General features: G+C 43.8%; 1 protein-coding gene across 3 annotated transcripts in view; it reads right to left on the bottom strand.

Annotated features, from left to right (window-relative positions):
- MAGI3 (membrane associated guanylate kinase, WW and PDZ domain containing 3) overlaps positions 1-24,597 on the bottom strand; it is a 61,567-nt gene extending 36,970 nt beyond the window's left edge. For all 3 annotated transcript variants that reach the window (XM_032132964.1, XM_032132965.1, XM_032132966.1), the window contains exon 1: positions 24,205-24,597. In XM_032132964.1, coding sequence (XP_031988855.1) covers positions 24,205-24,526 — 322 coding nt within the window. In that variant the 5' untranslated portion in view covers positions 24,527-24,597. The remainder of the gene's footprint in view (positions 1-24,204) is intronic.
- Between the last annotated feature and the right edge of the window lie 696 nt (positions 24,598-25,293).

The following is a 25,293-nucleotide window of genomic DNA, read 5'->3' as shown; positions in this document are numbered from 1 at the left end:
TGCACTTCTGCTCGACTGCCTTTTAATGAGACTCAAGCAGCGGTAGGTCTACACTGCTCCCCTCCCAAAGTCTGAACTAATCACATCTTTTCACTGTCAGACCCTACACCAGAAAAGGCCAGCCTTTGAGTAATTCAGGGGAGATTCTCCAAAGTGGGCAGGTTCTGGTAAGTGTGTCTTGATTTGCTGTATCACTGGTAGGTAGCAATATTTATCTGAAACCAGCAATCTGTCACAGGATACTAGATTCTTCCCTGACAATGAACAGAACAGACAAGGTAAAGAATGAAACTTGATTCCCTAGAACAAACGTGGGAGAAAAGCCAAATACATCAGCAGTACATTTTACGATATGAAATGGCAATGATGTATTTTACAAAGACAAGAAAAAAACCCCAAAACCTTGAATGATTAAAGAGCATGAAGGAAGAGCAAAAGTATATGTTAATCTGGTCTGGCCATACTGACAGACTTCTCACCTCCTCCCTCAACCCAGCATCATTTGCAAAGCCTTGGGTTGAGGGCAGACCAACACACGTAAAGAACCAAACTCTTCTACAATTAACAGCACTGTTATCAGCAGGGGACAAACCCAGGAATGACTTGGGAAAGTTGTTTGGTGAAGGAAGGAGAGGTCCTGAAGATAAGAAGCTGATGAGTTCAGAAACAACTAAGCTGCATTATTTGGGAACAGGTATCAAAGGAGGTACGACGATTGAGAACGGGGCCGTAAGGAGAAAATATTTTCAAAATGTATTTTAAATTCCTTTTTAACAACAGCCTTCAAACATTCACTAACAGAATCTCACTAAAACCTGCTAGGCTGTGTGAATTTTCCTCTACTAAATGTCTGCAGGGAATATTTGACTGAAGATAGGGACAGCAAAAACATTTTCATTAAGCCATGCTGCACCCACGCTTGTTATTCCAGCATCTGGAGAAAACACATTATAAGGAAAAAGGGGTAGTTGAGAAATTATCAAACGTTCAGGCAAAGAACGATTTGAGAGAAGGGCCTTTACACCATTCTTCCTTTGGGATGAGCTTTTGTACACAGCCCTGACAAGAACATCTCAGCTTTCTCAAAGCTTGGAAGACATTGCTATCCACTTGCTTTACTTTACCGTGCATTTTAATTGCACCATAAAGACATTTAGGAAACATTAGCCACATGGAAGTCATTACCTTCCTGATGGATGCCACTGTCCTAGGGAGACAGATGCAGGAGAGGTTCAGAATGGGATAAAGTTTTGCAGGTGAACCTGACACACTCTGTGCTCTCTCCAGCTGTCCTGCCCACTCTTTTTTCAATGCAGTATGTCCAAGAACTGCACATCTAATAAATACTGAAGACTAATAAATACTTTCCTAAAATAGCTGGGAAAAGAGATCCTGGTCCCGTTATGGACTCAGGCTAACTTCTGTTCATTCCCTGAGAAACTGCAGCTTGTTTGGAGGCAAGCTCCACTTGTAATTTACATTTTACAAACCCGTACCAAATACTCCAAGGCATAGAGCAACCACAAGATCAACTGGTGGGGGTGGGAAGTCCCAGAACATGATCACAGAAGGAAGGAAGCAGGACTGGAGGAGCACCCCCTGACGAGCAGCAGGGCCCGCCCAAGCAGCAAAGAAGGAATTTAATTCCTCTAAGTAACTCAACCCTAAACTTTCAACTACAACAGCAAACCTTCTTTCTTTGTTCTGAAGAGAAATAATCGTGCAGAGCATTTGCAGATTACCCTGCTGTGAAATAAAGGCTGTTAAGTGGCTAACTGTTACTAGTGTCAGTCTGCTTTGAAGAAAATTGAATTAAGCATCTTTCATGTAGCTGAACTACGGCTGTGTCATTACAGACATCCTGCAATTTTACAGAAAGTAAAGGGTAAGTATGTCAGATTCACATAATTACATTAACATGGTAGATGCAGAACAATTCATGGACGAGTTTACATAGTCTATTGCACAGAAAAAATCTCAAGGCTCCTCACAGCTACAATAATCCATCAAACCAAACACACTTACTACCTGAAAGCTGAGAAATATTAGACAGGTTTATGTTGAAAGGCTTGTTTACTCATAGTTTGCTACATGCTATCCAATAAATTCTTGGTAATATAGTCTGATTTACAGAAATTATGGTAGAAGCCTTACGGTATTAATAAATCATTTACCAGAGTGCTCGAAATATTGGCAGGGTGTTTACAGTACTAGTGAAAGAAATGAGGATTTAAGAAATAAGGTTACCACAAACTTCATTACAGAATGTACATCCCAATTGACTTTAGGGGCCTTCTTACTTTTGTCAATAACACAAAATCGACTCCAGAACCACCAATAACTATGAATTTTGACTTTTTAAGCCTTCAGATTCAGATCACTCATTACTAAAAACTAACTAAGAGGTGTCCAACAGCATCCTTCACAGGATAATGCCTTCAGATCCTCAGTCAAGGTGGTGACTGATTCAGAGAGACAAAGTTTCTCACTCCACATTCTTGAATATCCCAGCATCCTGAGCTGTACTGTTTCCTTGAAATCTTACAGGGTTGGAAAGATTCTCCCAATAAACCAGGCCACTGTTAGTAAACCTGTGCAAAACTAATATGACTTCATGTTTGCTCATGAACTTCCATCATTAAAGCATTTCAAGTTCTGAAGACAACTAAAATACCTTTTGGAAGGCACATCTCCAAAATACCTTTGAGAAACACAAAAAGGACTGGCAAATCATGCACTGTTTGTTCCAAAATATACTTGGAGCTGAAAGGGACAACATATGAAATGTAAACAGTGGAAGCTTGGATGCAACTCTCCAGGATTTCAGTTTTGGCTGTACAGAAACAGCAGTCAACTGTAATAGAAGGCTCTAGAGTGTGAATATCCATGGCTGGGTTCCTGATCTGCCATGAAAAAAAGAAATCTAGCTAGAGTTGTCAGTGCCATTTGGTCAGTGTATGAAAATAACACTTGGTATCCAGTTAGCACTTGACATTGTTCACAAATGCACCAGAACCACTGAAGCTCGGAAGTGAAGAATAAGCCTGGAGTGACAGGACAAGGGGGAATGGCTTCCCACTGTCAGAGGGAAGGAATTCTTCCCTGTGAGGGTGCTGAGGCCCTGTCACACGTTGTCCAGAGAAGCTGTGACTGCCCCGTCCCTGAAAGTGTTCAAGGCCAGGTTAGACTGGGCTTGGAGCAACCTGGTCTAGTGGAAGGTGTCCCTGCCCTGCCCATGTAATGAGACAATCCTTTAAGTCCCTTTCAACCTGAAGCATTCTGGGATTCTGTGATCCAGCACTGCGAAACCAAGAGGTTTTTAACCTTCTGCCACCTACCCTGAGCTCACTTCCCTGCCAGCTCCAGAGTATCCATGGGCAGGGTGGGGGGACACTCCCCTGCACCCACGAAGGGCAGCTCCGGTCTAACCACAACCAACAACAATCAGCTTGTTTTTTAAAACCACCAAAAAGCACAAGCACTCAGCTCACATGCCAGAACGCATCCCGAGCACGGAGAGCATCAGCAGAGCTTTGGGCAGCTGCCTGCCCCTTCCCTTCCATCTGCTCCTGGGAGACGGCCACGTCTCCGCAGGGCATCCCCAGCCAGCACATGGCAGAGCAGGTCATGTGCCACTTCGGAACTAAGGAAAAAATAGGAAATTGAGACCAGCTGCATTTGGAAACCCGTATGTAGGGCAGCAATACTACTCAGTTACATGGTTCTAGCACAGGTCTCTACTTTTCTTCTCTGTATCTTGTTACATCTGTAGACATTCTCAGCCTGTGCATGACTTCCACAGAAAGGCAGCATTTTAAGTTGGTTTTATGCCCTGCACTGGCAGCAAAATACTTGCATAGCCTAATGAATTACCTACAACCTTAAGGATTTTAAAAATGAAAATCCTTTTGAGTAAAGTAGTTCCAACTTTCAGACTCCAGCTTCACACACACCAGTATCAGATATGATTACAGTAATACATTGCACACACACAAAAATCCATTACCATGGGAATACAGTCAGGAGAATTACCAGTGAGCAGGGTTTACTCTGATAATGCCAAGTATTTTAATACTCCATTATTAAACAGGACAACAGCAAGGCTCAAAGGCCTGTGCAGCTGTTTCTGATATAAGATCAGACACTGAAGGAGATATAAGCAGAACTCAAGTAATTTAAAATAATGAATGGGTTTCAAATAAAATGCAAACATAACCATTTCCATCAGCTTAACAGTAGGGAAGAAAAATGCAAAAGAATGTTCCACAAGAGAAGTTTGACCTTTTTTATTACATATGGAGACTTTCCTTTCTTCTCTTTAATTTGATATTTTCTTGAGAAGAAACACTGAACAGATTAACGGTGTTTTGCCTATTTATAAAGATTTGTTGTATTTTCAAAAATGGGGTAAACTGGCCCATGATTTCCATTTCAAGTCAGATGCATCAGCAGTGATGATCAAGAACAAGAATCCAGTAAACTGCACTCTGTGAGCCTCTGTCACTGTCAAGTTTGAGACACAGAAAAGGATTTACAGGGATGCCTGGAAAAATCACTGAGCCCAGCCTGGGAAACACCTCACAAAAACCAAATGTGATTTGCAAGCTCTAATTATGACTCTCAAAGTGAGAAAGGGACATAAAGCACAAGAGGAAACAGGCTTTTGACACCACAACAGCAGATGAATCAAATACACTGACCAGAATGGAATATGGAATTGTTAAGGTTGGAAAAGACCTCTAAGGTCATCAAGTCCAACCATCAACCAGCACCCACTCAGGTGCCACATCCACACGTTTTTTTGAATGCTTCCAGGGATGGTGACTCCACCACTTCCCTGGGCAGCCTGTTCCAAAGCTTTACAACCCTTTCCATGAAAAAAAATTTCCTCATACCTAATCTAAACCCCGCCCCTGCTGTAACTTGAGGCCATTTTCTGATCAGGATCTACTCAAAGCACCATGCAAGTGATGGCGCTCGTATGGCAACACACCAATGGGCTCAAACATGTTAAAAGGGTGTTACAACAATTTAAAGGGTCAAAACAACAATCAGAACTTGTAATACACAAACACGTTAAAAAAAATTAAAATACAAAGTCATTTTAATAATAGCACTTTATTAAAACTTCTTAATTATGCACTCAGGGCCTTGCTGAGTTTTAATCACGGTGCAGCTCAACACACTACAGAGGCTATTCCGAGTAAGTAGTATCTGTCACTGCAACACTTGTACTGTGAAGTCAAATACAGATGCTCACAGCCATGAAATAAAGAGTTCTCTGTAGCTGTCACAGGTTACAATAATACATAAATCATCTAGTCTGCTCTTAACTGAAAAGTGGAGCACCAAAACAAAGACAAGTAACCTGAACAATGGAGATGATTTTCCTAGGGCTAAATATGGCTTGTTTTTCCCAATTTATAAACAATCTTCCATTCATTCCCATAATTTACAATGTGAGGTTTTAATTTATTCACACTAGAGAAAATGATTTACTGAGACAGCAAACAAACCCATTTGGTCTGGAAAGCACAATTAACATATCCAACTGAACAAAATGTTACTCGAGTCCCCAAACTGTTCTAATATTAATGTTTCCCTTTGGAAATCTCCAGCTTACGTGCAAATTCAAACTTACTGACATTTAGTATTATTCCATGTCACACCACAACGAGGGACCGCACACAGGGTACCTGTGCAGGTTAACCTGTCATAGTGTTTGGCAGAAGCTGCCAATCCTTCTGTTTGTCCAGGGAGAGCGTTTCAGCTGTGACGTATGTCTAACATACCATATCTCATTGCTTAAGCAGCGTGCAGCTCTAGAGAATGACACATTTCAGCGACATCCCCAAAGAAAAATGTCCTTGCAGCTGCTCTCTGTTACACAAGCCATTTAATCTACTTGGGACTTGGCACTGCTTTCCCAGCAGAAGGGTATGTGTTCACATGCCAAGATCATTTTTTTTTTCTTTTTTTTTTTTTTTCTGAGTGTTCAGATCAGAATAGAATTTATGCAAATCACAGACAGGTTTATTTTTAGCCTGCCTTCCATAGGAAGCAAGATAGGCAATTACACTCCGCATAATTTCTAGGCCCACTAACCTATTTCAGTCTCGAGTTTGGCAGAACTGGAGTCTGATACAAAGACACTCTATCGACAAAGATTCTGCATGCCTGTTTTCCTGGAGCAGACAAACCTCTGGGATGACCATCCATCATGGAAAATGGAAAATGTTCCCAGCAGAGGTGTCCTCTAGCTGTGTCAGTGAGCAGCAGCACGTGGACCATTGTAGCTGGATCCATACATTAATTTACACAACAAATCGGGCTTTTAAAAGCCAGCCCCATCCCGAACATCCCTGCTTCGAACTGCCTGCAAGTATAACACCTCTTGTAACAGATCATTCCCACACAGAAATGTCACCCAAGGGCTTTTTAGTGGCTCCTCAACTCCACTTTCCTGTGAGACCCCCCCAAGGTCCCACCAGCACAGAGACCCCCAGAGCACAAGGGTTAAGGAGCAATTCCTGCTCTGACAAACACGAGTCATTATGCAACTTTTATGAAGGAATTAGAGTTTCCTGAAACTGGCTTTTCAAGGAGCCTGGGGAATCCCGGCACTGCTGGAGGGTGGGCTGCAGCATTCCCAAGGGAGAGCTGATGCTTCAGGCTGCAGATTGCACTGCTGTTACTCACCACACTCGGAAGGACTCCCAGGAACCCGGAATCACCAAGATCTATGTGCCAGGCCAGCATTCCTCTGATCAAACCCATTGAAGTACTGTGTCACAGCGGTATTGATTACAGACATCTTGCAGTTAAATTGGAAAACATCCCCACCCCCCCCCCCCCCGGGCTCACTGCACAGCATGGGCAGTCAAATCACTGGAACTCCAGATGTGCACCAGCCGTGACTAATGTCAATGCCTGACTCACACAGTTCACACGGCAATTCTACACCAAGGGATGCTTTACTCAGTCTGCTGCAACACCCAAGGACCAGGGGCACACCAGTGTACAGCACAGCATCCCAGAAAGAGCGGAGATGTTGATCCACGTTGATCTGTCACACCCATGAACTCTGATTCTATTATAACCCAATTTTGCAGAGAAGCTTCTATTTATAATCTTTATCACAGGCCGTTGTTGAAGTAATCAAGTAAGAGAAGACCATTTTCCGTACACGTTCAGTTAATCATCACATCGTATTAAAAATGAAAGGTATTTCTCTTTCTGCTTGCACAGGATATCCTATTATTTCATCACTATTCATTTAATAAGGTTTATTTTTAGTTACGGAACCCAGGATTTTCAATTAACTGTGAAAGAGTGCTTTCTCCAAGGAGTGCACATGTGAGGAGCTGGATGTCAGCAGAGATGAACTGCTCAGCCCCTGAGATCCAGCTGCTTTCTAGTGAAGTACAAGCGTGCTGGACTTGCCCAGGCAGTGCTGGCACATCCCATCACAGCCCTTCCCTGCAGGAACCCAGGTCACAGCAGCCAACCTGGCACAAATGCACCAGAGGTGCTGACTGATGAGCTCCAAAGCATGTCTGGGAGCTGTGCAGGATCCCACTGACAGCCAGATCTCACTCAAAGAGCTGGCAGAGGCACTCACCTCACTATTTGGCACGGTGATTGGAATTTCTAACAAACCCAGCCAAATGAGGACGACAGACTCCTCCTCATTACTGACGCAGCATTTAAGTTGAAAATCCATGTACCTCCCTCCTCATCACCAGTTTGCAGGAAAACATGTCTAAAACCAGTTCTAAAATCAGCCCAGCTGACCTTGGTGTGACTTACCACAATACAGTCAGCTCTTCAGTAACACAGATGGCTGAACTCATGCTGCCAATGTTTTAAGTTCAGAACGTTCTTTTTTTTTTTTTTTTTTTTAATTAATATTATTATTTCCCCATGTGTTTACTGTTTTACATATGCCTCTGCCTGCCAAGGAATTGTTAACTAATCACCGTGAGATTCATTTTGTTAGCACACAGTTGGGTACTTGGTCTTGCAACATCTGTTTCTCAGCATTTCTTCTTTTTCTTATCTATCTGTAGTTACCAACAGAAGTGTCTCAACGGAGGACGTCAGTATGTGGAAAAAGAAGCTGGTAACCAACAGCTATTAAAACATAAACCTTCAGGCTAATAACCAACTCATAGAATCATAGAATATCCTGAGCTGGAAGGGACCAATAAGGATCATGAAGTCCAATTCCTGGCCATGCACACAACCACGCCAATATAACAGCAATAGGATGATCTTCTTTCAAGAAATACTTTGGCAATAAAGTGTTCAGAACATCTGCATTCAAGAGACTGGCAGATTAAAAAAGGGCAGATAACCTATTCATTAAAAGGATGAATTCGATTTTTATAATCAGAATTTACTGAACATTAAAAGCAAACTTGCCCTTTCAGTGGTCAATTGTATAGCGGATTCAGTTCTAGCTGGCACATACCAGTGTTTACTCACCTATGGAGAGGTCATTTCACATGGGGAACACCACAGCTATACTTCCAATTATTTTTAACTTCAGAGCAAATTTCTTCCGCTATGCTATACGAGAAACTAGAACTAGTCGAAGCAGAGAGAAAGAACACGGGCAACAACTCCCCAGTAAAGTCATATTCACTCTATGATTTCCAGCATAAGCCATGTACAAACACACTTCAAAAACCTAACCATCTGAGTTTAGAAAGCCCTGCAGGGCCGTGGCTGTAGTCAGGGTACAAATGGCACGATCACTCGTGACTAGCTTCAAAGACACCTACTAGCCCTTCTCCAAGTACAATAAATGACAAAATAAACATTCCGGCAGTGAACAAGAATCAAAGTCTAGAGAACAGGGCAGCAAACAACTGCTCACCAGCAGATGTCTGTAACAACTGTCTGGCTGATAAGTCATTGAATTCAGCGATTAACTTGCACCCAGTTGCTTTCAGTTTCAATTAAGACTGCCCAGGGAACTACCAGAGTCACCATCCCTGGAGGTGTTTAAAAAACATGTTGATTTAGCACTTGAGGACATGGTTTAGTGGTGCTGGTTGATGGCTGGACTTGGTGACCTTAAAGGTCTTTTCCAACCTTAACAATTCCGTGATTCTATAATTTAATGTTTGCCCAACGAAGTTTGGCACAACGTGTATGTAGTAAGCAAAATAATAATGTTGGGGTCATGAGATGGAAAGTCCTCAGTTACAGTAACAGAAGTTTCGATGCATTCAGAGCTCTCAGACTGCGGTGCACTCCACTCGGGAAAGCGGCCAGCCACCGTCTGTACGGAGCTGTCTCCAAAGGCTGGAGTCATTTCTATTTGCTTAAAGAGCTCACTAAATTCAAGACTGACACAGAAATGGAATCCTTGTAAGAAAGCACCTCAAATGAAGAGACAGCTTTGAAGGCAAAGCCAAATCCAATTTCCGTTCACAACTTGCCATCAACCAGAAGACAGCTATGGCTGTGCACCCCAACAGGAACACCCAAACTGACAGCACAGAGTTTGTTCCTGTATTAATTGCATCATTCCTTTTCTGTCATCCTTGTCTGACCATATAGGTTCTGCAGTAATCTCTCTGAAATGCTCTACTATCACTAGAGCACAGAGCTTGTTACCCATAATAGATGGTTCTTATTAAAACATTCCCTTTTCTCCTTACTTCCAGGACACGTAAGAACCTGAAGGTAAGAGTTTTAAAAGGCCACATTTTTGTCTGAATACCAGTATATGATATATATCAATTGACCAATATAATAAAACATTCAGCTGTGTGATGAAAACCCACCCTGCACCTACAAACGTAAGAATTACATGAGGTAAATCTGACAGCAAGCACCTGTCCTAACCATGGTCATCATCTCACAAAACTGTGATTGGAATGTAGTCAAGATCCTTCCTAATTTTATTCTTCATATTGAGTCAGAATCAGGCAGCAATTACATAGCAAGCACTTAATTGTTACTGAATAAATCCATTAAAATTCCCAAATTCATTGTTCAGTCCCCACTGGCAGCTCTACAGCAATAGCAAAGAAAAGGAACCAGACATCTTGCTGTTCAAATAAATCATGGGATGAAACAGAGATTAGCTTGTCTTTACCTGCCAGTTTAAATTCTTATTAAGAGACTAACAAGGCTTTCCCAGAGGCACTGTCAGAGCAATCAGGTGAAGCCAAGGCTGTGCTGTGTGTGCAGTACGTCCTCACCTGCCCAGCATGCTGGGCACCCGGAAGGTTTACAGTGCCAGGAGGGTCTGACCGGAAAGGGCCAACTGCATCATTTGTTACTCTAAAAAATACCAGCACAAGTCCAGCGTGCAGGTTAAGAACAGTGTTTGCACAGCAAAATTCCAAATATCCTCTGCTTCTCAACGTAATTTGCCGCAGTACTGAGGTCCAGCTAAGTTTGCAGGCAAATGTCCTGCGTTTGAACCACATGCACACTGTTACTTCAAAAAGCAGATTTTATTTTTATTTCCACTTACTCGTTGAATAAGGAAAGCCTCACACTTTGCATTTAGAATTTGAGAAAAGCCTTGCATTTTGCATTTAAAACTTAAGACTGCCAGGTAAGAACAAATGCTAAATCTTTCTAGATCATTGCAGTCTGAAGTGAGCATCCAGTTCTTGTGCCCCAGTTTCAAATTCTTTAGATAACACAGAAAGTTCTGTCAAAGAACTGGGTGTTTTTTTGAAAACATTGTTTTTCTCTTTGCCATTTCCTTAATATCCAACATCTCTGCAGCCCGCACAGCAGGAAGAGAAGCAGACCTCTTAAGAACATAGTTCAAATAGAAAAAAAGTAGTATGTATTTGCCAAAAGGCAATGAATAAGGATTTCAGAACAAATTTTATGCCACCCGAAGGTAATTCAATAAAGCAGAGAGTGATTCAAGTCCTTTTTCTTTTTGCTGCATTTCACCCACTGTAAGAAACAGCTCACCGAAAGAACTTCCTCATGTAAAAGCTCTTTTACTATTCCTACAGCATGACACTTCACATTACAGATCAGGTTTTGATGTCTGAATGGAAGAATACCCTATTTTTAGTAGACTTTCACTGAGAGAACAATTGGTAGTTCTGAGTACTTTGGAACTTCCCTGTGGACACACTACCCACACTTGTGTACAAATACAGACTGATGAAAAAGTTAATGAAGACCCCAAAGATCCCATCCTCAACTGCCCCCAAACAGCTGCCAATGCCTGATGAAAATAACTCCATTTTAAGCAGTGTCCAACACCACAGTTTAAATAGTGGCTCATCCACACAACGGTTTTCATGCTCATTCCAGGTTCCCTCCCTCTGTAAAGGCCAGAGAAAGTCAGTAACTTCCTGCTTCCTACCAGACACACCTGTCTCACCTGTATTTTGTTACAGAATTTGTGCTAAAATCTGGCTGTTGCAAGGGCAAAATCTATTAAAGCTATGCAAATCACAGTATGGTAGCAAACAGAGTTTCCAGTATCTAGAGAGTTCCAGTTCTCAGTATTTCCGATAAAGAATTGCTGGAGTAACACGAAAGTTTCCAATGCTTCTTTAGGAGGCAATTGCCAGCTCCAGTGCCAGACAGGTGGAGGCCCTGCACCTACAGACACCTCTGCCTCTCCAGGCGTGCCCAGCTGAGCTTGAAATCTGCCTGCTCCTCCTAAACATTTCATTAACACCGTGGGAGTCACTTGGGGCATCTCAGTCTTCCGCGGCCTCAAGCTGGGACCCGCTGCTGCAGGGTGTCTGACAGCGCTGCAGCTTCTGGTCAATGACCAAACACGTCCCCAGAAAGAAATTTAAAATAAGCAGTTTAAGATATTTGAGTAGGTCTTAGAGTATTTGCAAATATGTCTGTCATAGCTCATGAAATCAGGCAACTGGGTGAATCCAAATAATTAAACGAGTTTTAATTCTTGGTATTCTAAGAAAAAAAATACCTGATTTGGTTTTAAGTGTAAAGAATGTAGTCTCATGAGTCATTGAGAATTAAATTCCTGTGGTGGCTAAGACTGTTAGTAAAAGTTTTAATGAAATAGACGAAGCAACTGATAGGCAACTTTGTGCTTTTCTTTGTGTCATGTTTTTAACGAAGTTAACCAAAAGATTAAAAAATGAAGTATGTATTTGAGCAGTCTGGTCTAGTGGCAGGGGGTGGAGCTGGATGAGCTTTAAGGTCCCTTCTGACCCAAACTTTTGGGATTCTATGTGATCTTTAGATGACTGGGTGGTTTGCTGTCTAGTTCAGTAACCCCTTTAAAAGTATTGTATCTCTTCCGTAGTAGTTTAGTTGCTGTAGTTTAGCCAAACTTCAGGAAAAAGCATGCATGGTGTTTTGGGTGTACACTGTGGATTCTGGACACAAAACATGTAGCAGGGGAGGGATGTTCAGCATAAAACTTATTCTGGGCAGGAAAATCACTCTCTTAAAAACTAACTGAAACACAAAAGCACAAGTGCCTGTTTTCATGTAAGATTTCTTTTCCCCTGCAAGAGTTTTTTGGAAGATCACAGCAGAAGTGTAACTGAAGCAGAAGCGTGGGCCATGTGCTGTGTCTGGCACGTTTCTGGTGTTTGTGCAGATGGTTTTGCCTACCAGCTCTGTCCTGCAGCTGAGTATAGAGGTGCATGTATGTAACTTACTTCTTCTTTTGCTGACATCATTAAAAAGCAAAGCATAAACCCACTGACAAATAATTTAAACTTGGGGTAAATTGATATGCTGATTAAGTACTTCCCTCCTGTACGAAGTGATTTCTGTGAAAAATCCATGGAATTTTTCTATGATTTTAATTCTGTGGATTTAAAAATTATTTTGACACAATTTTTTTCCCAAATAGACAACAATAACACCCAAACCACTTAAGTCATCCCTCTCTTTGAGGTTTCATCGCCAGGAGATGCAACTTTGCTTTGGTTATACACCAGGTTTGCCATGCGTGTTGCAGCAAAAAGCAGCAGAGTATGCTGGTACTACTCATTAAATGCAAGAGGATTAACATCCAGTTTATTTCCTCTAAAACCACGGAACTATTAGGAAATAACTAAGCCCTAAAGTTTTAGGTTTGTAGAAATGATTTCCTCCTAATGCATGTACTTATGGGGGGGACAGTGGAGGAATTTCAGAATCCTGTTACATAAGAGAGAGGCAGAGCCCTGTATAAATCCCAGGGAATTACGTTTAATGGCTTGTTTCATTCCTTATTGGTCTAAAGAATTCCTCAAAAATCAGCTGACCAAAAGTGCCAGGGAAGTATTTTTACCTCCATTGCTGCAACTTATCACTCAGTAAATTCACTAATCTTCTTTGCAGTGAGATTAGATTGGAAATGCTCTGGTGCAGGGAGGACTTGTTTGTGAAAACTGCTTGGTACTGTGAGTACATCGAGGGGAAGTACCAGTAAGTAGTCAAATGTGGTGTTCCAGTGCTAAGGAATATATTGAGAGATGTATTGCCTTGGCTTTCCTTCTAGTTGACAGTGCTTCCTTGGAAGATGATGTCTGGAATGTGAGCTTCAATGAATTGTGTTTGGCATATACAAAAAATACTCATAAGTTTGACCACAAAATTGCTGTGGTTTTCTTCCATAGCGAGAGCTGGTCCCTGTTAAAAAACTCCCCATATTTTTAATAAAAATTGTTCTAACCCGGACTACTCTATGATGATTCTATGGTCCCGTGACTTAAGATCTGACGTAGCCAGATGCCACTTATGCATGTACTTTTTGTTTTACGTGGCAATAATATGCCATAATACAACTAAAATATTTTTTAAATGTATTCCCTGCTAGATAAGGTATGAACTGTGGATGGGTGTGTGCAGCTGGGGGTTAAACCATGCAGAACAGCTGAGGTCATAGCTTGTGCTGTGTCCTCTTACACACTTTGAAAAAGGCAAATAGTTATGTCCTTGACAGACCTGGGTACTACTATTAAACCCTATTTAGTGGTTTATTTACAGGCAGCAGGAAAACAGTTCTACTCAATCCAAGGCCTGAAGTACTGCTCATGTTGTGGAATTACCGACTACACAACTTGCCTCTAAATTGCAGGCTTTCCTCTCTGCCCTACTTACTCGGTCTAAAAAAACCTAATCCTGTGGATTTTATTTCCCTCTCTGTAGGGCAGCAGTGAGTAATTACTTTTCTCTGGTGAAGGTAGAGATGCTGGAAAAGTTTAATTACTGCTCATTAGGAGAAGCTGCTAGTACTTAAAGGAATTAATTAGGGCAGGACATGTAATGTTCATCAGAATAGCAAATAAATGCAGTGGAGTGAATGTTATTTATGCTGTACTCTGTGGTGTGTTTTTTTTGTTCTTCAAAATGTTTCAGAATATGTGGGTCTTCCACAGCCAAGGATGCCTTTTAACGCCTTTCAAGTGTTCAGATTCAAAATGAGATTTGGGTTTATAGCATAAATCTCTAAATCTCCTGTCACTTTGTTGATATGGAATTTAAGAGGAGCTTAAGAGAAAAGTTACATATGTCTGCTCAGCTATAAGGTACCACATTGGGAACATTTCACTGTCGCTTTGTTTGGGTGGCTGAGTGGCCTTATTCATTTGAATATTTCATGTTAATCTTTCTACCATAGTAAATATCTCGCAAAAGCTGTTGAGAGCATTGTGACAACTTGTCTTGTGCTCCAGGGCCCCTCCATAGTGCCAACAGGGGCGCAGAAATAACATCACCTGTAAGCTCATGTGTAGGTTTGGGTCTTGAGCTGGAAATACCCTTGAACTTCCCTCCCAGAGCAGCTCCTACTCAGCTGACAAAAAGATAAAGCTGTAAATAACATCCAGCACAAGAGGGAAGCATTTCCATGTCTCCAGTGCAAAAGTGTACTGGAACCAAACGGGAAAAGCCCTGAACATCTGTGCCTTCCTACACAGAGTTATTAATCAGCAAGTACAAGGCACTAGAATTTTAAGTGCTACAAGGAAAGTTCAAGTAACAACTGAACCTTGCTGAACCCAACCCCAGGGATGGCCTCTGCACATCATACGCCTAAAGACGTTTCCTGCTATCATGAATTGCCTTCTGTGGGCTATAGCCTGGTATTTGTGCTGTGAGAGCAGAGCAACAAACTCCTAATCCTGGTCTTTTGTGCTGTTCCTGCATACCCCCACTTATTTCCTTTGTGTTGTAATTCCACCTCTGGATCACCACACAGGAGTTTTTCCAGGCTGGTGATATCTTTCTTCACATCTCCTCTACTTCTGTTTCATTGACATAAGGTGAACAGTCATCCTCAAAGTACTCCCTGATACTCAGACACCTGTGCCACAGCAGAGACACAGTGGTGGTTCCAGCTTCTCCCACCAGTGCAGTCCTGGATAGTCCCAGCACTACCAAACCAACCCAGTTTTGTACAACTACAACTGTGGTTGTAGTCAGATTTTGTTACGTTCTCACATCAGGGCAAACCAGTCTGGATTTCATCTTCACTAGCTCCAAATGCAGTGGGTGTAAGAAGAGAAACACTAACAGACAATTCACACGATCACATTAACTTTGTTAATTGCCTCTACCACCTTTTTGAAAGAATACATCATTACCGTGCTGATGGAAAATGCATTTCCAGACTCCAAAACCCAGAATACTTCTGATGTTTATAGAGCACCCCCAATCCATATTCATCAGTCGCCAGCTGCCAGGTTGACTGTATTTATTAGCAAAGGCAATAATGAAACAGCACTGAAGCAGAACACAGTAAGAACCACTATTCAAGTGCACCATAATCTGACAGAGCTACAATTCAAGCTTTACTTTTTTTTTTTTTTTAACAAGTAACTGAAGAGACATGGCAATTCAGAACGTAAATTATTTCACTTTTTAACTGTATCTCAGGAAAACCATTTACAATGGATCAAGCTATATGAACTACACTATTCAGCAAGTGAAGAGCAATAGAGGATGGATAGTAAACACACTAGTGATTTTCAATTTGAAGAAGTTGCATTCAACTGAGAGCAATCACCGATTCATAAAAAATTACAGGCTTGAGAATCATACATATTGAAAAGTAGCTTTAAGCAAGCTTTCTTAAACGTAGCCCTGAGAACACACTTTAAAAGCTTCCTGTCAGAGAGAGCCCACAGTTACAACTAAAGACCTGGGTGTGCTTTGCAAACAGAATCACATTTCAACATAAAGCCATTACGTTAACAGGTTGCATAAGCACAGTGATATAAGCCTGAACAAAAGATTGCTGCAATTGTGTTTCATATTGAAAGCTGCACCTGGACTAATGACAGAAAATGGCTGTGTGTAACTACTTGCATCTGCACCTTAAACAACTGGGGACAGCTTTACACAGGTTTTACAACCCCCTTGTCACCATTAGTGCCTTTACTGTCTGCTTGACAAACACCCTTCCTAAGATACTACCCTTTCCACCCAAAGTAATTGCTCCTGCTTTTAAAGCTGATCAGACTGGAAGCCATCATATCCAACTGCTGCTGAAATTGCACCTGGGAAAAGATCCCATTCCCATCATGACCCACAAAGGGCCCAAAAAAAGATCAATTTAACACAAATTCAAACATCAATTAACAACTGAGCTGGCAAATTACTAAGAATTCTGATTTTTGTGACAATGTAGCAGAACAATCCAAGTCTGCAACCTTCCTATTGCATGCTTCCCCTTGCCTTCTGTTCAGCAGGACTACGTAAGGAATTTACTCGCAAATACAAAGAGCTCCTATTTTTCTGAATCCAAATCTAGTACTCTCAAGAATACGGTTGCTTTGAAGAAGAAAATTGTTCCCATTCAGGAAACAAGAAGCAATTTAACTAACAGCCCATGAATGCAACAAGGTATTTCTTAAAAGGAAGCATTGTGAATTAAAAACAAGAAACAGAAGTACGGCTTTAAAGATCTTAGAGCAACAATGAAAACTAGAGTAATTTTTGCACCTGTCAATTTGAATGTACAATCCTTGTCACATTTTAAGATTCTTTTTTTTTTTTTTTTTTTAAGTTTTGCAGCTGAAAAATAACTTGAAGCAGATGCTTCAATAGTAAAGGAGGACAGTGCATAGGAAGTTATATGAGCACCACTTGTTTAGTTTAGGAAGTTTCCAAAAAGACAGTTTAGTTTCAAAGTGTCTTTGTTTTATCAAAGCAAAATGAAACTTCCTTTAAAAAATTAAGGATATTGTATCTTCGGAGATAAAACCCGGCCATTTTCTACAACTGACTAGCATTCCATTAAGGCCAGCCAAGAACTGAAGAGTCATACCTAGACAAAAATCATGGAGACGAAATCTGCTGTTGAAATCATGACTTCTAATAAAGGTTCATCTTTATTTCATTCTTGGCTTCATTCACAGAGAAAAAATAAAAAACCTCCTGCCATTGCAGAGTAGCAGCAAAATTACACTTCAGGGATTTTAAGCAAGGTCTGTGCTGGCATGGACACCTAAGGTTGGTAGGGGCTTAGTAAAAACCCAACGTAAACATATATGGAAGTATTTCAATCAAAACTGTCTACCTGCATAAAGGAAGTTATTTCCAGGAATATCTGGAATACAAGTGCTTGACTGTACAGTCCCAGTGAAAATATGATTCTCCTAAAACAGGGAACATGAAGAGGTGGATTTGGAGAAGAACACAGACAGCACCACCTGCCCTGCCACCAGCTCCAGATAAATGCACTATCCTACAGGGTCTCTCCTGAGAGACATCAGGGATCGAAACAGGGAAGAGAATGGTTCTCCTGAAGGGAACAAAAAAGTACAAATTAGTCGCAAAAGCCACATGAGGCCTTGTTATCATCTGAAATGACCACACCAAGAAAGAGCAGAATCATTAGTGGGCATTTCTGGTGCCATCATTACCACAGCACTCATCGCAGCAAAATTTAAACAAGGAAGTATGTGAAAGGGAAAGGCAATAAGGTCTGTGCCAAGAGTACATTTATATAAAAAGGAATATTAGAAGCAAGATTATAAATTACATGAACATCCTAATATCCAGTGGTATTAGCTCTTGATAGTCCTTTGCATCCATACATTTAAGATGCAAGCTCACAGCTTTTTGTGCAAGGCAACTCCCAAACTGAAACAGGGCAGTTTTAGAGAGACAACCTCCAGCAGAAAGCATTTCCCCATCAGTTTTCTTTTTCAAGACAGCATCGTTTGATGAAATTGGGATAGCCCCATTCATTACAGCAGACCTGTATGCTCTGGGCTTTTCGTAGTACAGTCAAATGACTCAACCTTTCCTCTGCAGTACAGAACGGGTCGGTTCCCCATTAACTCTCAAGCAGGGAGGGCAGTTTTCCACAGCAGCACCCAGTAGCCTCTGCCCAACACCCAGCAAGGGCTGAGGGACCCAAGACGGATGCGCAGCTCCTCAGGCTTCCCAACTAACACGTTCCTCTATTACACCATGGAGCTGGACCGCTGCCAGCTTCCACAGAAACACAGAACTAGGGTAAAGCCTTCCCTCTGAGAGGCAAAATCATCCTAGTGTATGTACTCTGATCTCTGTTTCAACGTGGCACGTTTAGAATTCATCCAATTTTGTGGAAACAGCCAGGGAGGGCGGCTCGCCCTCCTCTCTGCCTTAACTGCTGAACATGCAAATGTTTACCCCCTCATGTAGGTACCCCCTTTGTACCTACCTCAAGCATAAGAGGAAATGTAAATGAACCTCAGATACTCAGCTTCGAATATTGTATCTCAAATGCTGAATCCTGCTCTGAGTCACTGGATCTGTCACCATTTTCATTCACTCTGCTTCAGAGAAGGGACCTCCCCCACCATGCACAAACCAAGTCATAACATTCCCATTAACTCCTGCTGGTACCGGAGGCATTAGGGATCCATTGCAGTCATGTGAAAAAATGCATCCAGCAATAAGTTGTCTTCTTGTAAGCTTGTATTAGATTTTGATCAGGAAAGCTCTTTGGGAAGGTAAGGTGACAGACTCACAAAAAATCAGTTACGTATGAGTACATCCACCCGTCAATCCTCTCATCCTCTGCACTAGTGTAATGTAATTCAAATAAAGCAATAGATCTGAGGCACTTAGAGGTGTCACATCACAAAACTGCAGACAATGGTTGAGTGCACACAGAGCAGCAAGAGACATCAGCTTTGGACTGGGGTGTACTGAACCAACTGGAAACCGCACGAAGGACCAGAAAAAGATCCCATCAGCTCTGTCAGTATGAGCTGAGATGTCCTCCACACATCCCACCGGAAAAAAAAAAAATCAAAGCACAAACTGACACTTACCAGAGGCCAGGCAATCCTGACCGGAGACACGGAATAAATGCCCCAGCCAGAGGAAGGGCTCCGGCCATGAGTGAACGTCAACTCTGAAACAAATCTATAGGAAATCACGGTTTAATAGCTTCAGGAGCACTGAAAAAAAAGTTAGTCCGAAGAAGACTTTTAGTCCTTTTACATCTTGCTGCATTTTTTTTTGACTAAAGATCACTTTTGACACAATGGAGCCAACATGCATTCGCTCCAAAACCAAGGGACCAAACTATGTGCTCTGGAAACATTTCTCGAGTGGAAGAGCTGTAAGACTCTGCCCATTTCCTCCCAGATCCTCCTTATAGTGGCCAGGAAACCGTAATAATTGCCACAGAGTAGCTGTATTCATCGATGCTCCTTAGTCTGGAAGGAGAACACATTCCTTCCTACATAGTATCCGGCACCTCAGCCTGCACAAAGAGGAACTTGTAGATATCAAGAATTTCTTACTTTTAAGTCTGCAGTCTAGTTTTGATGTATTTTGGCTACCATGCTGCTATGAAGAAAGAAGGCACTCAAGGTTGCACTGATGAGTATTTTAGCACTCTCATTTGCACATACAAACAGCTTTCTGCCTAATTCTGAATCATCACAGTATCATCATCCTCAAATGGTTTATGTCAGAAGGGACCTTAAAGACCATCCAGCTTCAATCCCCCGCCACAGGCAGTGATGCCACCACTAGATCAGGTTGCTCAGGGCCCTGAATATTCATGCAGCCATTGATTTTATGCAATCACAGAAACACAGACTGGTTTGGGTTGGAAGGAACCTTTAAGACCATCAAAATTCTGAGCCCTACCATGGGCAGGGACACCTTCCACTAAACCGCATTTCTCCAAGCGCTGTCCAACCTGGCACGGAACACTTCCAGGGATGGGGCAGCCACAGCTTCTCTGGACAACTTGTTTCAGTGCCTCACCAGCTTCACAGTAAAGAATTTTTTCCTAATATCTAATCTAAACCTACTCTCCTTCAGCTTGAATCCATTCCCTTTTGTCCTATCACTACTTGTGCTTCTAAAAATACCCTTTTTTCTTGTAGGTTCCTTTCACGTACGGGAAGGAAAGTAAGTACCTACAGAGGATGAACTTAGCACTCAACTACCATGGATCTGACTAGAACATTCTATTTCCCTAATGGAAATAGAAGACCCTGCAGTAGCACCAGCCAGTTACAAGGCTAATGCCCTAATCCAAGTAACACTGGACAGGGAAGGTCCTTGAACACACAGCAGCCGTTGTTTGAATGCATGTAAGCAGGCAATTAGCTGAAAACCAGCATTTCCCAAGCGTGGCTAAAATACAAATGGACTCATTAGGATGAGCTGGCCCCTGACAGCTTGCGTGCACATCCATACAGATATCCCACTGCACAAGCTGCCCTAGCTTTGTGTATGGCTGCTTTGCTCATCTGACCAAGATGATGAGCTATACGCAAACAGAGGTATGGTTATCATCTCAAGGTTCATCTAGAATTTAAGTTTTATTTAGACAGCTCAGATCCCAGCATCAGTCCCAAATGCCACTGGCAGAGAGCTCAACACTGGCCTTCCACAGACTTTGCTAAGTCAATCCCTACTGATACTGGACCCGTGGATTTTCTGGCTAGTTGGCACACACCTGAGGCCATCCTCACGTGGGACACAATACTCACCCCTGGTCCTGTTCTCCCTTCTTGGCTAACTGGGTTGGACATTAGGAAGAAGTTCTTCACAGAACGGGTGACTGGGCATTGGAATGGGCTGCCCAAGGAGGTGGTGGAGTCACCGTCCCTGGAGGTGTTTAAGAAAAGAGTGGACATGGCACTTAGTGCCATGGCATTGGTTGACAAGGTGGTGTTAGGTCATAGGTTGGACTTGATGATCTCAAAGGTCTTTTCCAACCTAGCTGATTCAGTAATTCTGTAATAAAGACGGAACAAGAATAGGAAGGACAAATTTCTTCATCAACAAAATGGTCCATTGTTTGTGATGTGCAGTTAACAGATGGCGTTCAAATTAACATTCATATCCTTCAAGTGTCTTATCAAACAAGCCTAAACAGCATCCTGAAATTTCCATTTTAAATTTTCTGTGAGCTTGCAAGAAGTATCACAGACAGATTTTACTGCTGTCAACTAAAGCTGTTACTGCCTTTAATGAGGGACTGACTACATTACAACTTGAACTAAAGCAGTCCAGATCCTGCTGTTCAAGGCCACCGGGTCACCTGCACAGACTTCACCTGGAAGATGGAGCACCAAATTTGCCCTTCTAAAATGCAGAGGCAGACTGTGAGCATCAAGACCTTACGAACACCTTACAATTCAGATTCAAGGAGACACATTCCTCACTGTCAACCCTTGACACAGAATCCCCTCAGACTTCTGGCCCAATAGCACGCAAGCCTGAAGAGCCGTGGGGCACACAAAGGTCTGCTGGCAGAGCACTCCAGAGCCTTTCAAATGATGGGTTGAGTTTTGACTGGGGAAAATCACGAAACACAGAACCTTGAAATGCAGTAACACAATTACATGTCTTTGAGAATTCAGACATAATACGAGCCTACCAGGGACCACCAGCTCCTCGCCCTCACTCCATTCACCTCAACCACTCACACAGCCCCACGCACCTTCCCAGATGTCTTCCAAAACCTGGCAGGTTTGGATGGCTCTGGATCACAAGGGAAGCCAAATTCAAAGCCACAGGTCTTCACAGAGAATGCCTTGTCAACAACTTTCTAATTACATATACCCTGACTGAAAAACTGCCACTGAGCAGCTGTGGCAGCCTTGCAAAAAACAACCAAAACCCAGTATCTTGTAAAATACTATACTTAAGGACACTAAATCTAACAGAGAAAATTACTACAAAAACCATCTGATGTGGTAAATATGTTCCAGTATGGGGAAAATTGCTGGATCTGAAGATTCAGTTTGATATATTCCAAAAGTTATATAAAATCAGCAAAAAAATGCTACTTCTCTTTGTACAACTCACCAGAGTTGGGTTTACAAGCTCTGGATGACTATGCTAAACAGCACAGGTCCTTACAAGACTCCAGCATCAGTTTCCTTCTGTTGAGAAAACCATTCCTCTGATTTAACCCGTTACTAAGCCACAGGAGAATTCTGCTCTTGTATTTTGGCAGCTACACTGCCACACCATGCTCGCTCAGTAAGAGCCTCATCCAAGTCACTGATACCTTACTGAAAGCCTACTAGAAAATCCACCTCACCAAAATACTCAGATTTGATTAAACCAGCCAGTGAAAGCAGCCCACTCTCCTCGTTAGGTGGTATTGGTTCACATGCCCAATACTGTCCTTCTTAACTCAAATTTTAATCAACTTGCTGGAATCACCAGCCAGCCTCTGTTGATCTTCTGGACCCTTTCCCAATCAGTACCCTATATTCCCCACTCCTATCCCCTTCCACACCACTCAGGATTTAAGGAACAGGTAACAACACGTTACTGTTAATACTTGACACCTGGAAGTCCTTGTGAGCATCATCTGGCTCTTGCCATTTTCTACTGTTAATTGCAGCAATTTCTTCTAAATATTTTCCGACAGTTTGACATCTCTGTTATGGAAATTCCCAGCACAAGAATATGCCTATTTCCCTCCACAGTAAATACAAGAAATCCCTTTGAACTAGAGTTTCATCTTCCCCAAGCTTTCTCTTTAAAAAAGAGATTATTTTCTATATTTAACAATTTGTCCCTCTTTTTTTAAATCCTCCTAATTCACATCTAACTTGCAGCTGTTTGTTCTTTTCTGTTTTCCCCCTTCAGAAAGGATTTCCAATTTTGTAAATCAAGACCTCTTTCAAAACTTCCCACGCTTCTGTAGGTGCTTTTAAGATGTGTGTCTGTTTTAATTTTTTTGCTTTGTTGTTTTAATTCAGCAAGTTATATGAATCAGGACCAACAGCACAGTCTCTATATGAAAGATGACTTTTCATTAGTGGTCAAACAAAGAAAACCCGACTTAAAATACGTATTACATGAAGTCAAATAGCACCCAGCAGTTACAAAAGAAGAACAAGACAAGTGTTCAGCAGAGAAACTCTATGAGAAATATTACAGACCCCCGTCACAGAAATACTGATATCCATCAGGATTCAGAGAAAACTGGTTTTTCCCAAGACACTTTCTCATAAGGCAGTAGGCTCACACCTGGATTGCCTTATCGAGAAAACGGTAGGTACGTCTGTAGTTCATGAATTAACTCATGTGGCTGCAGGTGCCACTATTCAGCATTAATTTGACATTTAACAGGCACGTTAATACACATGATTTTACTACAAGCGTTAGTTAATTGAAGCGTACTTAAAAACAATAGAAATCTATGAAAAAAAGAACAGTCGCAGTTTGTTCTCGGGGCTTTTGTCTTTGCCAAATGGGAAACCAACAGGACGGAGCGATGGCACCCTGGTGTTCCATCCCGGCCATTCCCCACTCGCCCTCGACCTCTGCAAGCAGCGGATTATATAAACACCATGGAAAACACCACCTGCACCTCCGAGAGGAGGACGTGGGGACCGGAACCTCCGGGGGCCACTGAGTCAGCCGGAGCCCCGCGAGGGTCACACCCGTGCCAACACCGCATCGCAGCGGCGCGAAGCCGAGCATTCCGGGCGGGGAGCGGACCCTCGGGAGAGGCCACCGAGACGGGCCGGGGGAGCGAGCACCGTCCCGGGGCCGCCCCGGGACTGCGGGACCGCCTCCTCCTCCGCATCGCCCCCCTCGGCAGCGGCGCCTTCCCGAACCCGCGGAAACTTTCCCAGCGCGGCACCCGCGCCCCGGTTTCCCCCCGGTTCCCTCCGGGCACCGCTTCCCGCCGCGGCCCTCCCGCCGCCCCGCAGGGCGCCGGCGCGGCCGGGCCTACGCGCGGCCGGCTGGGCGGCGGCGGGAGGGCCCCGGTCCAGCTCGGCGGCGGAGGGCGCTCACCTGGGCGCACGGTCTTGAGGCGCACGGGCTCCCTGAAGTGCCGCACCACGGCCAACGTGTCGCGGTGCGTGAGGCCGCTCACCGGGGTACCGTTCACCTCCAGCAGCACGTCCCCCGGTGCCGGCGCCTTGCCCGAGAGCAGCGCGGGGCCCGGCGCGCCCTCGCCGCCCGCGGGCAGGCGGCCCGCCAGGTACGGGAACTCGCCGCGCTCGGCGCCGCCGCGCAGCAGATCGGGGTCGGGGCCCGCTGGGCCGCCCCAGGACACCACGCACTCCTGCACCTTGCTCAGCCAGTGCCGCTTCTTCCGCAGCGTCTTGGACATGCCGCAACACGGGGCGACGCTACCCACCCCGCGCTGCCGCCGCTCCCGCCCCGGCCGCGGCTGCCGCCCGACTGCCGCCCCGCCCTTCCCGGCTCCCCCGCGCCCCGCCCGCCTCACTGGCCGCGCCCCTCCTGTCCTGCCACGCCCCCGCCGCGCCCTGGACGCGCCGCTGGCGCGGGGCTGCCGGTCGCAGGCCGGGCTAGGCCGGGGCTTGTAGGGGACTCGGACCCGGCCCCGCCGGGACTCCCCCTAAGAACCGGGGCACGTCCCGGTCGTGGCCCCCTCGCCCGGGAAGAGCTCCTCAGCCAAGGCCTGCGCCTAGGCCGGGCTGTCCTCTCAGCCAGGAGCCCCTAGCCAGCCCCCGTTGCGGCAGGGTCCCTTCTCAGCCAGGGCTTGCTTTGTGTGGAATCTCTCCTCAGGCAGGAGCCCCTCAGTCAATACCCATCCCAGGCAGGGTCTCCTGTCAGTCAGGATCTCTATCAGGATCTCTCCTCAGCCAGGAGCCCCCTTCAGCCAGGACCTTCACTCAGCTAAGAGCCCCCAGTCAGCTCCCACCTAAGGAAGAGTTTACCTTCATCCAGGGTCACCCCTCAGCCAGGAGGCCCCTTGGCAGCTGGGTTTGAGGTGAGTGTGAGAGCTGAGGTGGGGTGTCCATGCTCCACTGTCATGTTCACTCTTAGTGCCTGCACAACCAGACAGGCAGAGACACCATTCCTGTGTATTTCCACCACTCCCGTGGCCACTGCTACTGGAACCAGTTGGTTCAG

This window comes from Corvus moneduloides, chromosome 24, assembly GCF_009650955.1.
Source record: "Corvus moneduloides isolate bCorMon1 chromosome 24, bCorMon1.pri, whole genome shotgun sequence".
In the NCBI taxonomy this organism is placed as follows: Eukaryota; Metazoa; Chordata; class Aves; order Passeriformes; family Corvidae; genus Corvus; species Corvus moneduloides.
This window is presented reverse-complemented; position numbering and strand designations above follow the sequence as displayed.